Source organism: Peromyscus californicus, unplaced genomic scaffold (assembly GCF_007827085.1).
Source record: "Peromyscus californicus insignis strain IS unplaced genomic scaffold, ASM782708v3 Scaffold_13__1_contigs__length_99412109, whole genome shotgun sequence".
Taxonomy (NCBI): domain Eukaryota; kingdom Metazoa; phylum Chordata; class Mammalia; order Rodentia; family Cricetidae; genus Peromyscus; species Peromyscus californicus.
Genome location: NW_026294424.1, coordinates 14,093,628 through 14,113,740, shown reverse-complemented (window position 1 = coordinate 14,113,740; position 20,113 = coordinate 14,093,628). Strand labels below are relative to the sequence as shown.

Sequence of the window (20,113 nt, the reverse complement as noted above, 5' to 3'; positions counted from 1 at the left end):
CCTTGTCCCACCTATACTTCCTGCCTAGCCAATGGCCAATCAGTGATTTATTTATTGACCAATCAGCAACACATTTGACATACAGACCATCCCACAGTAACCCTCTGCACCATTTTAGCTTTGATAGCTTGTGAGATGTTGTGCTTCAAAAACGTCTGAAGTCAAGTTCAGATCAGAGACAATGCTAGTTCCTTAAAAAAAGAGTACGAGGCCATAACCACCTTGGGGCCACTTGACCCACCCATTCTGTAATGATATTCCATTGGCAATCCAGAGATTCAGATGTAAACTGCTGTTGAGGGGAGGCCTGTCTGAGCTTCAGTTTACTTGTACACCATGCAGCTCATGGGGCCATGGACTGAAATATGGGGAGGTCATTGAAGACACATCTTTAATGTACTTTGACCACACTTTTATCCCATGAAATATCAAAATGTGTTCTTTGGCCTCTCAGCATATAACTCCAAGCATGAAACATACTTAGGGCAAAAATGCAGAGAATATCTGGCTTCATATTCCAGTCTCTTGGTCTCATAACTTTTCTCCTATGCTTTGAATTTTCCAGTTACTTCAAGAAAATGTCTTTATAGATTAGTTTTTCCTCTGCAGGATGATTACTCTAAATTACTTAATCTTCCAAGGTATGTGAAGTTCTTCATTTTGAAAAAAAGCATAGTAATTTTATATTTATCAAGTCTCATGTAGTCCAGACTGGCCTCAAACTCTCCATAGAGCCATGGTTGGCCTTGAACTCCTGATTCTCCTTATTCCACCTTCTGAGTACTGGGATTACAGGCAGGCACATTACACCAGGCTTTTCTCATTTATGTTTGAAAAGTGTTCAATATATGTTGTCAAAAAGCCATAGTAGAAATATGATGAAATAAAATCATGTGAGGTTTAGAGATCTACTGTTAGTCCAGACTTCTGGATATATGGTTTAATGTTCACCACATTTACTTTTAGAAATGACAAAGTAAAAACACTTCATTACAGTCAGTATCATCAGACATGTTTATATTGTAGATCTACTTCACTGTAAATTGTTGTCAATAATTTATTTGAATACTAAGTAAAAGTATGATGTATGTTTGAGGCAATATTGAAGACTGTATTTAAATACTTTATGTACATTAATGATATTTGAGGCATTTGGGGTATTTTAATAGTACTTTTTATTGACCTCACTTAAAGTGTTTTAACAGACTGAGAAACATTTTAAAAGTGACTCTACCTGGGAGTGGGAAATGCATTTAATAAATAATTTATTTTGTAAATCAGTTTCTCACATATGTACTCATCCAACAACATATACAAAGTAGGCCTGATGGTATAAATTTAGTTCCACATAAAATTATGGTAATACAAAAACATTTTCCAGGTAGACACAACACATGAATGGATAAAAATAGGATATTATGTAAATCATACTCACTTTTACTGAATTAGAATCTCTAAAACTTTTAAATCTCAGTCTCTTCATATTTTTCACTTCTCTAGCTAATGAATGCTAATGTATAACTTGTGCTTTATAAATTCCATCTATCTCATTCTATGTTTGAAATACTCATTCATTTAATCTTCTCAGGAGCTGGTGCTCTCATCCCATTTTGCAGATGAACACTGAGTTACAAAGAGGTAGGTAATGTGCACTGGGTAAGCTGAGTGACAGACTAGACTCAGACACCCAGTCAAGGAGACAACAAACATTATGAAGACTCTTCATGGTCCAGACGCTATAACAGTGACCTGGCCTTGTTTCTGGAGGCACTGATTTTGTAAATGTGCAATAAGACCAAGGCCAAGGATGAGAAAACCTCGTGACGCCTTCTAATTCTAGTCTGTTGGCTGAGTCCTGACCCCATCCCACCAAACAGGCTTTTGTTTGTTTACCAAAGGGGCTCAGTATGTATTAATATTTTTAATTTCACAAATGATTCTTGCCAATGGTTTAAAGGATTTTAACACACCACTTATTACCTGCACTGCTCTAAATTTTAACATCTCCATTCCCCAAAAGTAACCACTTGTTTCCCTCTTTATAATGGGATTTGTCCTTTCAATTGTAGTTATATTCTTTAGTGTACAAAAAAAACCCACTATGTATATTTTAAAGACATTTAGTCTTGACTTAAATAGAAATCCTTTTCTGTTTCTGATTTAAGGATTATATACACATATGTGTGAATTTTTAATGTATCAGTTGGCTATAATTAACATGTAACCTACAAAAAGATACATAAAAATAGTATTTTTCTATCAACCACTTTTATTGAAGCCATACTTATTGTAAGCAGGATTACATTCCTGGGCCAGAAATAAAAAAGACATGTGGGCATGACTGATGGACATGGACCCTGCCTGGTACTGGAGGGTCCATCCCAGTCAAGTTACCTCCATAATCACTGTCATTATTTTGATTGGGAAGAATTTGTATTGTTGTTTTTGTGTGATGACTAACAGACTTAAAATTACAAACCTGTCAGTGTGTAACATGGACAGGCTGCCTTTGCAATGAGTTTATATTAATCTACAGTTTCATAGGATTGAGTAAAAACAAAGCAAGCAAGACGTATTGAATAGGCACTTAATTTTCATAAGCCATTGCTACTATATAATGTTAACTTCCCAATTTTACCACTACCTACTGTATATAAAAAGGTAGCTAAAGCATTGTTTTTAAATGATACTGATGTAAGGTACTGACCTGAATGTAAAAGTTAAGAATGACATGTGGCATGATCACTTATTTTCATTGATTTAAGGCCTTTAGGGAGTATGCTGGAGTAAGTGGTCTAAGGAGCCAAAGATTATACACTGCTTACTCACCCTGGCCTGAACTGGATTCAGAACCCAAAGTGCACTTATTACATGTGGAATGAAATGAAAGACTGACTAAGGCTAGCAGCTGCTCCCCAGGGGGAAAGCTGCGTGGAAGCTGCACTACCCCTTCCTTCCTTGACCATGACTCATAAGGAAAGTGGGTTTTCTGGGCTTTCAGATGGATTTGACCTCAGAGATAGCACTGAGACTTGCACAATGCACCTGCAGTGTGATATTTTCCCACAGCAGAAGTGATAATAGCAGATGCTAGAATTTAAAGTTTGAAAATGTAGTATTTGCCACGGATTGACAGCTAATAAGTGATAGTTTTCTTCATTAGTTCTAAAATGCTAATACTGGTTCATTAAGATTAGAATATGGAGTGTCCCCCACAGGCTCACATGTTGACTACTTCCTGATGCAAGCTTATGTGTTAAATGTTTCACCAAACTGTTTTGGAAGCCGATGGCAACTTTGAGAGGCTTGAGGGAAGCAGTAGGTTCCTGGAGGCATGCCTGTGGCCATCACACCTCGTTTCTCGTCACTTCCTTTCTTTGCTTTCCACTGCCAGGAGATGACAACCTTCCCAACCACCTTCCACCATCATGATGTCTGCTGAGCCACATGGAGCAAAGCAAGCATGAGAGAAAGCATGTAAAGCCATACGCTAAAACAAATCTTCCATCCTTCACATGGTCTATGTCAGCTATCTTACCACAGCAGGAAAAATAAGTCACCATTCCAGAAAGGGTTATAAAATTTGGCCATATTTTATAAACTCAGTACAACACAAAACCATAAAAATCTACTAATGTTTGAAAACCTATTTTAACAAGACATTTAGAAACAGTTTGATTAGAAATTAAAAGATGTGGCAGATAGAAAATGAGGCCATTAACACCTTTGTGAGGAGCGACTCTTAATTGGGAAGTGTCAGGACTGCACAGCTGAATTAGGAGAGCATGGTGCTGTCCATTCCCTATGCTTCTTGGGGGTAGGTAAAAGAGCAGTTTGGATACGGTGTCTCATTTCTAGAGGTAATTTGTCTAAACATGAATGACAAGACTTTGTGTCATGGGTTCTGGCATAAAGCAAACTTGAATTCTTGCCCATTCATTCACTAGATTGAATCATTAGGCATCTTCTCAACTTTCTGAATGACCTGAGTAGAGACGGTGCTGGCTACTTTTGTGATATTGGGAGTATAAATAAGATAATGAAAAACCCTATAGACAAACAAAAATAAAATAGAATTGCATTTAGTTTAGAATGTAAAATGATAGAGAATAGGGAAATGAACATTTTCATAAATGTATCTAGAAACAAATTGAAATGTAAATTCCAGAAATTGAAGAAAAATAGTAAATGTTAGTGAGCAAATAAAATATTTTTAAATATTAATAAAATTGGGAAATATTTCTACTTCCTAAGAATTGAATTCTAACTAAAGTGGGATATATTTAGAATTATTTTCAGTTAACAGACCACAACAGTAATTTAATAAATGACTTCAGGTTTATTCATTGATTGTATTTGCTATCACTGTGTCTATATTATGGGTTTTATGTCCTTGTTATAGAATCCCAGGTATGCATTTCATGTATCATAAACTGTGACTAGGCACAGCAATAGAGCACATTGTCATTGAAATGTTCATGTTACTGAATCTTTGAGTGAATATTCTTACCCTGATTGTCAGTATCACTTAGAAGTTGATGGAATTCAGCTAACAATTAGGAATTTAAATTAGGGGTTTTTTTTTCCTACAATTTGTGTTTGTGTGTGTGTGTGTGTGTGTGTGTGTGTGTGTGTGTGTGTGTGTGGTAAAGCAGAAACAGTAAACGCTTTGCAAATGAGAGTGCAGTCTGACACTGTGGTGAAATATCAACAGCCATCGCTTTTAGACCTTTTTCCAGCACACTTGGAGCTACTGTGTTTCTGTGTGTACAATTCAGATCACTGATTTAATAACAGGTCCACAGAAGCCAACTGCAGTACTCAGTCATAGTACACAAAAACACAGAGAGATGCAGAAATACTCAAAATCCTAAAACAAAGTCTAGGATAGGAAATTTTTATTTAAAAATGGTATCAACAAGGAAATACCAAAGCTGTAAACTTGATTGCATTTATTGTGAGTATCATCATGTTTTCATTAGAGGCTTTCTTCAGTGTTAGAACTTTTACATCAAAGCAGTTTGTCCTGACTTTGATCAGAATTGGCAATTGATTGTCACATCCATCCTCAACCATTACAGCAGTGAGGGATTTGATTGGTGGGAGGTTGTGGTCTGTATCCTGAGTGTGGGAAATGTGCTAGAAATCTGAAAAACAAACGAAACAAAACAAAACAAAAACAGGGCAGCAAACAGCAGTGGGAGCTTCCCACCACTGTTCGATACACAGGTAGAGTGGACTGTATGTGATTCAGTAAACCAAACTTAACACTTAGTAGATGATACTTGAAGTGAATGCCTCATAATGTGAATGAAAGGGAGTTAGGAATTAAAGGAAAAGCACATAAAATTTACTATTAGCTATGATACAAACTTCTTTTTGAATACTACAGTAGATTGAACTGGGGCGTTCTACATGTGAAGCAATTCAGTTTTTGTTGCTTTATGTCTATTATTCAATTTATCATTGAGGTACATCCCAGCTGTTAACTGGTATAATTATCTTTTAGTGATGCTGGAAGCAAAACTGAGGTCCTTGTGCATGCTAGGCAAACACACTTCCACTTAGCCACCTACATTCTCAGCTTATGATACAATTTTTAAAGTATGTGCTAAAAGGACACCAAATTAGTGCTGTGCCAGAGACTTACAATGGCAATCTAATTACCTTACTTACGACAGAATCCTCCTCAAAAGTCATGACACTTGAGCTGGTCATTGAAAAGTGACTACTGCTGCCCAGAACACAGTACATGCAGCAGCCTTCCTCTTTGACAAACTCCTACGGGTGCCCAGCTAAGACACTCTGAGTCTCTAGCTGAGAGACTTCATGTTCCAGGAACTGTTACTTGGGGACTGAGTTTACATCAAATGGGGTATTGGTGGTCACATAGCCCATTTCCCATCCATTTCCCTACCTCCAGCACAGGAATCAGAGCCTGGCTGGAGACTTGTGCTCTTCTGCACATCACCCACCTCTAGAAAACTACGAGACCCTCACTCCTGCTGCTTGGATTCTGATTTCCTTTCTCCAGAACCCCTGTCATGTTGTCTGCCTGGTACTGGGGACTGATCATTCCTCAGAGGCCCTGTCTTGCTGTTCCCAACTGTCTGCCTATCCACAGCATTAATAACTTTCCTAGTAAATTCTTTACTCCCAACAATACATCTTAATGTCCTCTTGAACCCCATTCTGAGGTCTTTCAGTACTGAAAAGAAATGGAAAGTCTTAGAACAGTTCGGAGAAGGGTCTGGGCAAGAGTCACTGCTAACAGAAGACTGTGTCCGTCCATAGCCCCAGGCTGATTTTAAAGACAACTGTTCTGAGGGCGGTTGGCTGATCTGTTCAATTAGGATCCCCAAACAACCAAATGAAAACAAGATCCATGTTTAGAAAGCTAAAACATCAGATGAACCCCCAAAAGAAACAATCTATCTTTGTAAACTTCTGAAAAGTCATATTGGATTATTTCTGGAGCTATTCTGTGGCTCACTTGAGCAGCTCAAATTTTCATACCTAAACATAGGTTGGGATTTTGGGAATAAGTTCATGTAATTAATTTGTAAGCACAGCTGCTTTTTTTTTTAACTCGATTAAATCCCTAATAATTAGCCTATTAGAACTTTAGAGAATTGTGACATTTAAAAGATAAGTGTATTTGAATGTTGAGACTTGTGCAATCAAATAACTTGAACTCATACTATCCCCGAGTTATTGTGCAGTTAAAGTTATCTAGCTTATGTTGCACTGTTGAAAACTGGAGCAGACTTTTGTGCACACAGGGAAGAAAAAAAAAGCATCGATCTGAATCAGCTGTGTAGACCTGAAAGTCTAAATGATCTGCAAGAGGAGCAGTTCCCGATTAAAAATAATAATGCCAATTTCATTACTTAGGATATGCAGTGCAGAGAACCAAGGTTCATCCATGTTTGTCTTATGTTGATGTGAGTTATTCTAATGCAATCACAGCCACTGAGCTCCAGCTCCCAGAAATGTGCCTGAGACAGTGTGGGGTCCAACGATTTATATCAAAGTAATTCCCCAGACCACATTGTGTTCACTTTCTCTGCAGAAGAATGAGATTTGTTGACATTCTCATAGCATTTATGATTTGTTCCACTGCAATAATTTGAGAACCCATTTTCCATTCTGTAGGGATCCTATTGCCAAGGGAAATAAGAAAAATGAGCCCCATACACTGAAACTGTAATTCGCCATGTCTCATGTAGAGAGAAGAGGCAAGTTGTACGTAGTTACATCTAGCTCAGTAGCCCATGTATTTTAAGAGGACAGGGTCAGTTGTTGGCAAGATGCTAACCTTATATGACCTTTGTCTCAAGAAAATCTACTGTTGAATAATGGAGGGACAGATGATGCCTAACAGTCTTTCATACTAAGATTTAAGTTTTGGAAAGCTGAAAACAGGTACCTGAGAGTAACTAGCTAATAATACCCCTGAGTATTTTTATGAAGTTGATGTACATGCTAGTCTACCTGACCCCAGATATTTTTCAAAAACAAGATAAAAATATAAGCATATACAAATGCCCTGGTAATTTTTGTAATTATTATAATGATTCAAATTTTCAATTGTCATTGACTATCATTCAACAATAAGTTATTGAAATTAGTATATACTGGCAGGGTTTGGGTGTATGAACTATGCTGTTTTTAGTAAGTCTTTGTAGAAGTCTTCATTTTCTAGCCTCTGATTGGGTTTATAATATAGTATAGTGTAATTTCTTAGTCCTGTTGTGCTATAGAAAAAAAGCATAGAGAGAGAACAAACCAGCCCTCATTTCCTCTTTGTCTCCACAAGATGTTTTGTGTAATAGATACTTAATTTTAAAATTTAGTAGAAATAAATGTGGGGGTATGTACGTAAAGGTTGCAAATAGATCCTTTGGTTTTGTTTACACATATTAAGACCCTGACTGCCTCTCTCACTCATGTACCAAGTGTTGATGTGGTTCATGAAACGGGAACTTCTCCATAGTCACTGTGGCCCCATCAGCAACACTTACAGCAGCTTTGATTAGTTCACATGAAGATCATTTGGATTATATATGACTGTAGGGAAGACTGTACTTAGCTTTTACTCCCTTGTTTAAACATAATTGGACAAAGAATTCTACTTGCACCTACACTATTCTTGATGCAAGACAGATTTATCATCTCACTCTGTCTATTACTGAGGACAGATTTCTACCTCAACTAACAGTATGGGTACACTAAGCTGAGATATGTGAGATGTCTATAGCATATTTTTTATTTCAGGCATAAGCTTGTTCAGGAATTTGACTTTCCTTAACTATTCTCCAGAGAATCCAAAGACATCCCCCACCCCCATACACATGCAGAGTGCTTTAGAACAGCTCCAGCCTCATGGGACTAATGCAGAAGTCTCAGCTTTCTGAGGGAGTGAATTCAAGTTATGCTTAGTAAAATAGGTAATGTAAATGAAAATGAAATACATGTAAATGTTTACTTATGGATTACTATGAGAACTGAAGAAATGTATGGTAGCAGTCTTTATACCTACATTTCCCAAATGAGTAAGGATGAACTGCTAAAAGAAATGGGCTATTAAAATATGGAAGCCTATTTATGAGAATTAGATTGTGTCCTAAGGGCAAGCTTTAGATACACAGCATTAGTTCAATAGCATTTGAACAGGATTTTGCTATAAAGCAGTCATTATTTTTGCAGTCCCTTAATGGGGTGCAGTATTGCATGTGCAGGTGTGAAGGATTCCTGGTACCACCAGCACCCCATGATGGAATGAAGGCTACCACAGTGAGGACGGTTGACAACAGCATTTTTAATATATAAGACTCTAATAGAGGGATTATAGAAACACATTTAATATATAATAGTGAACTTTAGTGTACTTACTGTGAAAATAGCACATTTATTTAGAGAGGGAGTTTATGTCCAAAGTTCTTATTGATGTTTTGAAATACATCCATGTCTGTCTCTTGCTGTAATTGTTACCAAGAAAAGGAAAAGTGCCAACCATTTCCCTTGACTCCTTATCCAAAGTCTTCTCTTTTTGATTGACATTTCTCAGAGTCATCTAGAATGTCAACATTAGTAAAATATTCTAGAAAAACATGAGAGTTTTGTATTGTGAAGTCTACATTTGCCTGCATTCATGTCTTGTGCACATGGCTTGCCGTTCAATTCTCCACGTACCCTCCTCATAAGTACAGTGACATATGGTGCATTCATCCGTCTTCACTTCTCTACCAGCTGGGATGACAGCAGTTTCTGCAAAGCAGTTTGGACCTGAAATGCAGAAAAAGGTTTCATACTATTGAGTGCATATAAGTATAATATATATAATTAGGTAAGTAGCACGACAATGTGTTTCGTTTACCCTTTTATAAAGGACAGTTAGAAAAGCCAGAACTAGAAACACAAAGAACACCAACTTTTTTCTGAAGTGAAATGAATGTTACTTAAAATTTAGGACTGAAGCATTACTATTTTCATAAGTAGACTATTCTGTTTGGTGGGAGACTTTCTAGAAGTCACATCTGTAATCATTAGATTTAACTAATGTTGTTAAATAATTACTTAAAAAGCCCAACCAACCAGTAGCTTCAGAAAACCATGCTTACTCTTCGTGGCAGTTTTAGCAGAGAACTCAAACAAGAAAACAGTCTTCCCACAACTTTCCCACATGGATTAAAACATCTGTTGTCACAATTATAGGATTTCTGTTCAGTTACTGGCTGCAGGCCCCAAAACCAGAGTTCTTTAAGTTTAGGGGGGCAAAGAAGTAAGTTCCTAGGTGATGCTAATGCTTATCTGGAGACACAGTTAAAGCAACACCCCCCAATTACTATACAGGAATATGTCTTCCACAGTCCCTAAGAACCAAGAATGACTGTAATTCTTGCTAGTAACACCAAGTAAAAGCTTAGCAGCACAAAGGTGTGTCGTCTGTGCATAATTTTAGGTATAAATTCAAGGGCATGAAAATTGAGTAGGAAAAATATTTCCAGTGTGACTTGAAACTAATGCTGTTATAAAAGATTATTTGATTGGTCCTCAGTGTTGGAATCTCTAGCCACTCCCCCATGACTGCACATGCTCTGGCAAAACGCTTAGTCATTCTGGGGCCTTACATCCTACGTAATTTGTGGCCAGTGTGATCATGTAATATATGCACACAGCGTACTGTAGCTACATAAGCCCATCTGCTCATGTGCGGGGGAATCCATAAAAAGTGGGTCACAGACCCCTCCCTCCTGTCTCCTTGCATGACCATTTTTGTCGGTCTAAGCACTCCCCTCTGTTTCTTCTCTTAATAAGCTCTTACAGTGGTTTTGCTGTGCCTTGTGGTTTTTCTCACACAGAAAACAGCACTGCTTAATAACAGAGAACCACATAATAACTAACACTCAGGGGAAGAGGCTTGTAGGCCAGTTCTCTTCAGCAACAGGCACTTACCTTTCACCTCTTGGGGACAACCAAGGACAGTAGCAAACCAGAAGGTGCCATGCAAGCTTCCAAAGAAGGGAAGCAACCAATTGTCCTACCCAGCTGTGATAGCTGTGAACCACAACAATGACTATCATGACACCATAATCCTAAGGGTAGAGTACTGGCAGACATACCTGGATGGTAACCAACAGCTCTCTAATTGTACTTAAGGCCCACTCAACAAGAGGGACGTCATGCCTGGTACTGGAAATCTAGGGCTAGTGAAGTCATGGATCTTGGAAGAGAACTACAACTTCCACTTTACTAAACCAAAATAATCCCTTACTACATTCTAAATATTTGTCCCTATGCACACAGATAAGTGTAATTCTTATCTCTCATCAAGGAAACTTCTTTTTGCAGTAGATGGAGATCATTACAGAAAAACACAGCCAATCAAAATGCAGAATTGTGGAGCACAGTCCCAACTGATAAATTTATAATACAACTTCCACACCTAAGGTTCAGAGGTCATTGCAGAAGAGGGGACAGAAAGCTTCTAAAAGCCAGAGGATGAGGGAGCATGATGTAAGATTATGTCTTTTATGAATGTCAGAAGCTACATCCATGAAGCCTCACTAACATGGCTGCCTAACCATGACCTGAACAAAGGTGATACTAATAGACACATAGGGTGGCATGTTCAGGAGGCCTCAACTCTAGACAAAGAACTACAGGCAATTAAGGAATAATGAGAGCATAACTGAAGTCATCTTCCCATGGAAGAGCATACCAATTAGTAGCAAAGGGTCAATCCTGAAAACATACACATATAGGTAACATTATCCAGAAATAAGCAGATTGCATTTATGGATGTAGGAACACATACATGTAATGACATTTTTTTTAAGGTCATGAATTTGAAAGAGTGTAAGGGGGCAATACATGGGAGAGTTTGAAGGAAGCTTCAGCAATTACCCATTTGGGATGATGGTATAGAGAAGATCTCCTGTTTGGACTGGGGGTGGGTGGGCATGGAAACTTGAGAGATTGGGTTGGGGGGTGGGCGGAGGGGGAAGTGCTGAGAGATGACTGGAAAGGGGGGCTTTACAGAGTGGGGTAGAAGCTTGATACAAGGGAAACTTCATGAGTTTACAAGGATGGCTCCAGCTAAGACTCTTGGCAGCAGTGGATGCACAGCCTGAACTGATTGGATTGATAACTACCCCGGTTGTCATCAGAGAGCCTTCATCCAGTGATTGATGGAGGCAGATTCAGAGACCCATGACCAAACACTAGGCTGAGCTGAAGAGAGGAAGGAGGGATTGTAGGAGTCAGGGGGTCAGGGACATCACTGGAAAATCCACAGAAACGGCTAGTCTGGCTCATGGGAATTCACAGAACTGAACCAACAACCAGGGAACCTGCCTGGGACCAACCTAGGCCCTCAGCATATATGTGACAGATGTTTAGCTTGGTCTATTTGTGGAACTCCTGTCAATGGGAGCAGAGCTGTTCCTGGTGCTTTGGCTGGCTCTTAGGAACCTGTTCTTCCTGCTGAATTGCCTTGCCGAACCTGAATACAGTGGGAGGTGCTTGGTTTTATGGTAGCTTGATATGCCATGCTTTGCCCATGGGAGGCCTGGCCCTTTCTGAGTGAATACAGAGGAGGGGTTAATTGAGAGGGAAGGTAGCGGGGAGTGGGAGGAGAGGAGGGAGGGGAGGCTGTGGTCAGGATGTAAAATAAATAAATTAATTAAATTTTAAAAAAAAGTATAGATTCAGCTTTATTTTTCTCTTGATTTTTTAAATTAATGAATTTTTAATGAATTAATTTTTTCCCAGCCCAATCACATTTTCCCCTCCTTTCTTCCCTCCAAGCCCTTATCCCCAAACCCCCTCCCCAATCTAGTCCTCCTTTCTCTTCAGAAAAGGGCAGGCCTCCTGTGTATATCAGCCAGCCATGGCATATCAAATTATAACAAGACTAGGTACTTCATCTTCTATTTTGGCTATGGAGGGCCATCCCACTCCCACTTTTCCTCAGGGTACTCTTGATCAGGAGCAGCAGGAAATATTAGATAGAAAGATAGCTAGAAAGAGAGAGAGAGAGAGAGAGAGAGAGAGAGAGAGAGAGAGAGAGAGAGAGAGAGAGAGACAGAGACAGAGACAGAGACAGAAACACAGAATAGCCTCAGGAGGGCCTGGATCCTAATCTGTTGGGCCATGACTGTCTCTGCCAAAGGGCTTTTAAAGGAATGCTAAGGGGTCATTTCCTATAAACAGGCAAGACTTCCAGTGGAGAGACTGGGACCTGAACCCAGCCACAGAACCTTTGACCGACAATTTGCCCTGCCTACAAAGATATGCTGGGACATCCAGAAGAACTTTGGACTGAACAAAATAAGATGGGCAATGAGATAGTAAAAGATTAACTGAGTTAAGGCAAGCTGTTGTATTGTTAGGGGATCAGTTAGAAATTTTGAAGGTGCAGATAAAATTAAAATGTGATTTGAATGTTTCTTCTCATTGTATCACATCCTTAAGATTTAATGAAAGCAAGTTTGATTGGGATAAGGTTAAGATGCATTTGTTGGGTCACCCTAATTCTTCTCAAATAGTTTATGATTTACAGAAAGAAATTTAAAAAAACTTTTGCAAAAAAAAGATATGCTGGGAAAAAGAAATTGTGGGAGTGACCAACCAATGACTGATCCAGCTAGAGACCCATACTATGAGAGGGAGCCCACCCTGACAGTGCCTGGAGGGCTAAAACCCAGAGGCTGGACAGCCCAGAGACCTATGATAGAACCAAACATGACTGTCTTTAGAAAACCATTCTTTAGATCCTGCATCCAGGATGGGCAGTGTCTTTAGCAATAGCATCTAGTTATGGTGGACAACAAAAGCATCCTTAGGAGCTTTTGGCTTCGTCACATATATTAGCTTAAGCCATTCTGAGAGAGAAGTAGTACTCTTCCAAATTTGAATGTTTGTTCCTTTAGTAGATAATGACCTTCATCTATTTTCCCTTAATCCATTTTGATGTTCTATTTGTAAGAAAATATCTTGTTTGAAGGCTGTTTTGTCCTTTTGGAAAAATCAACACCTATCATCATTGTAGAATATCTCAGTAAATGTACATTGCAAACTTTATGGTAACCAATGAAAAATGTTAAGACTAGGGAGGGTCACACATATACTATGAACCCATAAAATGCTCAAGTGAAATCACAAAGTGCGGAAAAGAACTAGAGACAAAGACAGGAACAATGAACAAAGGCAACAGATAGAAAAGAGTAGCAAATATCACAGATACAAATAAATAAGAAAAATATAGCAATTATCACAATGAATGTCCACTAGACTGAATATATCAAGAAAGAGATTGCTAGAGTGGGTCACCAACAAATCTGATAGACTTTAGGAGAAATATATGAACCTCTTATCACACTCCTATACTAGAATGGACACATGCAGCAACCAGGAAATCAGTGAGGACAAAGGGACCAGAAGAGCATCAGCCATCCACTGGGTATCACTGGCCTTTGTTCATGTCATTCACCAGCAAGAGAACACACCTTTCTTTTCTCAAGAACATTTGTACTGTTCACTAATTATGGACCATGCAACACACTTTAAGTTCTATCAGATTTGTTTGTTATCCATTCTAACAAGTTTAAGAAATTTGGAAAATCATAAGTGCAGTTAGATTGGAATTAAATTAGCTATCATTAACAGGAAAGCATCAGGAAAAACCAAAAGACATGAAGATTATACAGCATACAATAAGAATGGGGTGGTAGATAAAATCCAAAGAGAAATTTAATAATATTTTAACTTAAGTAACAATGAAAACACATAAAACCTGAGAGATAGCAAAGTTGAGAAGGGAATTTTTAGAATTAAATGCATTTAAAAAGAATTTTAAAGTATTTAAGTTTCTACCTTAGAAAACTAGAAAAGGTGGAGACAGTTAAATCAAAATCGGCCCAACAAAACAAGTCTTTCAAAATGTGGTACTAAAACCACTGGATTTGCAGGATTAGAAGACTCAATCCAAATGTTCCACTTGAAACAAAAATTACTTTAAAGGGATAACATACTTAAATTTAAACAAAAATTATAGTACTTTTATAAAATAACAGGGTAAAGCTGTCAAAACACAGAATTCTTGATGAGTTTTTGAATGAACATTAGTGTGCATGGCCAAGATGGACATGGCAGTACATGCCACCCATCAAATCAAGCATCGAGAGGACAGAGAGAAGAGGATAGTGAATTTGAGGACTGCCTGAGTTCTATAAAAGAGAAAATCAGTGCATTTTATGTCATTCAAATATAAATTATTACTCTGTGAAGGTAACAAAAAAATAGGAACACAAGCTCCAAGATGGAAGAAAATGTATTTGCAAGTCTTTCATCTGGTAAAGGAAAAGTGCCTAGAATATAGACTAGCCAGAGGTAGTGGATCACTCCAACAAAATAGCTTTTTCCAGACATAACAGGCTGATGCACACAGAGACTGTGACAGCAGGCACAAGACCTGCACTTGTTCAGACCAGATAAAATCCCAGCAAGGGGAAGGGAAGTGGACACAAAATCTTACCCTAACCAAGAAGGTATTTGCAAATGATAACTGCTGAGAAAGGGAAAATCTTTTCTTCAAGAGAATGGCACTAGCATCTCTACCACACCCAAGAGGTAAGCCACTCAGGAGCAGTTGGCCAACTCAAAATGAACTCCTTGTTTGTTTCTTTTCCTCTCTCTCTCTCTCTCTCTCTCTCTCTCTCTCTCTCTCTCTCTCTCTCTCTCTCTCTCTGTGTGTGCGCACATGTGTGCTTATTGTTTTGTTTTTAATTAAAATATAATTATATAACTTCTATCCTTTTCTTTCTTCCCTCCATTCCCTGCCTCCCATGGCCCTTCTCTCTAACCCTCTCAGCTTCATCCCTCCAGTTTCAAATTGGTAGCCTCTTTTTCTTTGATTATTTTATACAATATAAATATATGACTGCATCTCTTTTTTTGTCATTCGTGTATATATGGTTTCAGTTATGGCTACTGTGTAATTGATAACTAATTAGATGGCTCATTCCTGGAGAAGCTAATTTCCCTCCTCTCAGCAGTCGTTAGTTGTCTGTAGTTCTCTAAGGAGCCCATAAGATTCCCTCCCTTCCATGTTAGCATGTCTATTGATATTGCCATTGCTCAGGTCTCGTTCATGCAGCTATTTCTAAGACTTGCGGCTACTCTTGCTCTCGCAATCTTTCTGCCCCCTCTTCTGTGATATTCTCTGAGCCATGGATGTAGGAGCTGGGCTGCAGGTACAGCCACTGGGGTGGGGCTACACAGGATCTGTTAGTTTCTGTATTGTGCCACTTGGCCTGGCAGTGTTCCCCACAAGATGCATAGACTAACAAAAACCCCAGTATCCAAAGGTTGGTTATAGTAGTCCTAGTGACCCCCAAAGCAATGTAGACTATTATTGTAAGCCTTGGTTGCCTTTTAGAGGGTGAGGGGTCAGGGATAATGTTGAAGAAGCTGAACACTTAGATTAGTGTTAGAACTTAGAACACTGGATTGAGATATCAAGATAGACCTAATTTAAAAGCCTCCTTCCTGAGATCTTACTTCCATAGTTCCAGAAACTAAGATGCAAGCTTCCAAGGGGTGGGGGGCAATTAAACAGTCCTTCCTAGTAGTGACTTCTATGAACCATAACAATGACCAGCATGGCAAGATATCCAAAAAGTGGAATTCATATATTTGTGGTAAACAACAGCTGTCTTAATGAACTTAAGGCCACCTTAAGTCAACAGGAGGGAACTTGTATGTGGTACTAAAACCTAATCAAATATTGGGTCTACTGAGGTAGGTCACAGATCTTAGAAGAGAAACTACTACTGCCTCTTTGCTAGAACAGCATAATTACTAACAATACTCAAATTTTTTCTTATTCAGATTAGTGTTGCTATCTTCCCTCATCAAAGAAACTTCTCTTACAGTAAATGGAGGCCAGTACTGAAAACCACAACTGGACATGATGCCCTGACCAATGGGTTGTGAGGAGTCCAGGTCTAGTTATTTAAGAGAGAGAAAATATGAACTGAGGTGGTAGGGAGGGGGGATATGGAAAGAGTTGTGTGAGGGAAAAGAATATGATCAAAATATGTTGTCTGAAAAAAGTTAAAAATAAAATTTAAAAATGAGAGGCACATTAAAGGTGGTAAGAGAGAAATTTAAAGTAAGTCAGTAAAGAAGGCTGACCCATGTGAACACTAATCAAAGGGAAGCAGAGTTGTCTCTCAGTTTTTAACAAAGCAGACCTTTAGAATTCTGGGAAAAAATTATCACTTATAATTACCTGATGGAAAAATATAAATGAATTAACAATATTGCTGCATGAAATTGGATTCTGGTAGTATAGTCACTTAATGAAAAATGAACACCCATACATTTAGCTGCATTTATAAGGAGGGAAATGGAAAGAATAACCATAATCCTAATTACTTCATTTTAATATATAATGGATAATCTTCTTAGTCATTTATTTGCTCTGCAATAGGCAAAACAACTTCATAACTATAGAAAGTACATTCAGAAACTGTAAGTATTAATTGAGTCATATGGGTAATAAGTACTGATTAATTATATTATTATTGACTTGCCCTAGGTAACTAATGATGGCTAATTCCAAAATGATTCTATCCTATAACAATAATGCTTTCTTTCCTCAGGGACAGTTGATAAATAAATCTTGATAAACTGAACCTCCCTGTGCTGGTTTGACTTCAGGATGGAGGCTTGACAGTTGTTCATAATGTCTGGATCCCAAAGATATGTCAACCTCAACTGATGCACAGTGATATGGTCTGCATGCTAATGTTACTCAAAATCACGTACAGACACTTAATGATTGACAGTGTGACAATATTGAAGTGGGGCATGTCAGAGCAGTTCTGAATTATGAAACACCCTCAGGACTGAACATGTATTACAGAAGGGATTCACAGAGCCATTCTGCCCCTGCTCCTACCTACCACTCCCTCTATGTGGGGATGCCACCATAAGAAAGCACCACTATGGTACAGGTACCCACAAGGTACACTGAACTTGATAGCAACCTGAGCTTGGGCTTTTTTTGCCTACAGAACTGTAGAAAAATATGCTCTGATGTTTCTAAATCATTCAGTCTGAAGTGTCTTACATTATTTGTTTTTATTTGTTTGTTTATGCAACCTACATATGTGTGGGTGCTAGTGGAGGCCAGAAGAGCATCAGATATCCTGAAGCCATGTGGATTCTAGGACTTGAACTTGGGTCCTCTTGGAGAGCAGCAAGTGCTCTTAATGACTGAACCATCTCTCTAGCCCAATGGTGTTTTGTTATTGACACAAACAGGCGAAGACACATAGTATCAAGAATTGAAGGGCCTAGTAGCACGGTTAGCAGAACTCACTTTTGGATGAGTATTTACAAGAACCTTCCTCCCTTTAATACCTACCAGTGTCTCTAGAATAGAACTGGAATGGAATGTCGGTGCTGTGCCGTGGATATCAGCACAGGGTACGCCATGACAGTACTTCCTCTTAGCATGTTCTAGCCTGATGATAAATTATATAGAGGCTCACAGGTCCCAAATCAAGCTGGAACCTTGTGAGAGGACTGAAATTGGGTACTTTGCTGCTGTCCTTGCCTCCAGCAGAACTGCCTTCCATAGTGCTAGTAATCAGTACTCAACACGGACAGAACCCACAAGAACACTGCAGTTTCACCCCTGGAACTGCAACACAGACTGGATCTCAGCGCATGTTTAAAACCTTTGCTGAAAGTTGAGACTCAGCTAATGGACTGTCATTCTGGACATCCTGCTAAAAAAACCACACCCCTGTTGACGTGTATGCCACTTGTATGTTTTAGATTTTTACTACAATAATGGTAAGGAATAGAAAACAGAAAGCTAGTGAACAAAGACACAAATAAGTGTGTGAAGTCATGCCCTGTTCCCTTTCACAGGTCATTGAACACCCAGGAGGCAGAACTCCAGGTAGTTGAGGCAGTATTTGTTTATGTTACTGCATTTTACTTAGAGATTAAATATTATTTAGAGATTAAATGCAGGTGACCTTTCCTTTGAAACCATGAAATTAGAATACAATAACAACTAAATGCCAAACTTCACATCCCATACCTGTTTGGTGTCAGCCACTTTTCTTTCTGCCTTCCTGTGAATCACTCTCCTTAGCAGAGGCCTGATTCCCAACTATGAATCTCCTCCACCATTATTTCCATAGATCAGTGGTTCTCAACCTTTCTAATGTTGCAACACTTTAATATAGTTCCTCATGTTGTGGTGACCCCTAAACATAGAATTTTCCTTGCTACTTTATAACTAATTTTGCTAGTTATAAAATACAATAAAAATATCTGATATGCAAGATATCTGATATGTGATCCCTGTGAAAGGGTCATTCAACCTCCAAAGGGGACACGACCCACAGGTATAGAGGAACCAATCTCTTACATCTCAATTTCTTTTTTAAGTACCTAAATTCCTAATTTATATGAAGTTCACCGGGCATCATCTCCAAAAGAGAGGAAAATTTGTTTCAAGATTCATTTTCCCTGTCATTTAAGAGTGAAGCAACAAAAGCCTGAATTTGTGTGTGCATGTGTTTGTGCACATGCATTGTATGTTTGCACACACAGTATGTGTTTGTGCACATGCTTCTTTGTTAATGATCTACTACAAAGTCATTTTTAACTGGAAGAGTTAAAGGAAAAAGCATAGCACATGATTCCAAAGCAAGCATGAAAATGAAGCAAACTTAGGTTCTTCAGAAAAACAACAGACCCCTTTAAAGAAAAATGTGTCAGAAAACCAACCCACCCAACCATCTTCTGTTCCCAGCGTGGTGCTCATACTCAGGCTTCCTTTCTGCCTTCTGCTTCTTCCTTAGGTTCCTGGGAGCCACACAGAGTTCTCTAGTCACTCTGTCCTTCACATTAATATGGTATCTCATATGCCACTCAGTCTTCACAAAAATTCATGAAATAAGACACATTTCTGGCCTGGTATGGCGGCAGATGTCTTTAATCCCTGCAGTCAGAAGGCAGAGGCAGGTAAATCTCTGAGTTCAAGCCTGGCTTACATACTGAGTTCCAGGAGAGCCAGGGCTACATAGTGATAAATTTTTTCAATATATTTTTATTTATTATTATTAATTATATAAATTGTTTTAAATTATATCACTTATGCCCCTTTCCTCCCTCCAAGACCCCCTATGTCCTATCCCCTTCCTCAAATTAATGGCCTCCTTTTCTCTATTTTTTTATATATCACACATACACACAAATATATATACATACATACAACTTGCTGAATCCATTTAGTGCTGCTTGTGTGTGTATGATTTCAGGGCCAACCCTGGGAGAGGCTATTTCTCCTTTTCAGCAGTCATTAATTGCCTGTAGTTCTTTTTGTAGTGGTGAAGTCCCATGATACTTCCACCTTCCAAGTTAGCACGTCAACTGATACTGTACAGGTCTTGTTTAGGCAGTCATATTGTTGAAGTATCATGAGTGAAGCTTCCCTGTCACTCTAGAAGACAAACTCTCTGGCCCTCTGGCTCTGACAGTTTTTCTTTCCACCTCTAATCTTTCCACCTCTTCTGTGATG

General features: G+C 38.7%; 2 protein-coding genes across 4 annotated transcripts in view; both read right to left on the bottom strand.

Moving 5' to 3' along the window:
• Spata48 (spermatogenesis associated 48) overlaps nucleotides 1–8,995 on the bottom strand; it is a 231,351-nt gene extending 222,356 nt beyond the window's left edge. Inside the window, exon 1 of the mRNA XM_052734504.1 lies at nucleotides 8,896–8,995. Within this exon, the coding sequence (XP_052590464.1) occupies nucleotides 8,896–8,911 (16 nt within the window). The 5' untranslated portion in view covers nucleotides 8,912–8,995. The remainder of the gene's footprint in view (nucleotides 1–8,895) is intronic.
• The window catches only part of Vwc2 (von Willebrand factor C domain containing 2), a 155,489-nt gene continuing 136,301 nt past the window's right edge, over nucleotides 926–20,113 (bottom strand). Inside the window, exons 4-5 of one of the 3 annotated variants that reach the window (XR_008217370.1) lie at nucleotides 8,896–9,288; nucleotides 926–3,438 (exon numbers count right to left, since the gene is read on the bottom strand). Coding sequence is in view for 1 of the 3 variants with exons in the window: in XM_052734502.1 (XP_052590462.1) it covers nucleotides 9,137–9,288 (152 nt within the window). In the remaining 2 variants the exon portion in view is untranslated. Of the gene's footprint in view, nucleotides 3,439–8,801; nucleotides 9,289–20,113 lie in introns of those variants that run through there. The other 2 variants (XR_008217371.1, XM_052734502.1) reach the window with 2 other exon arrangements.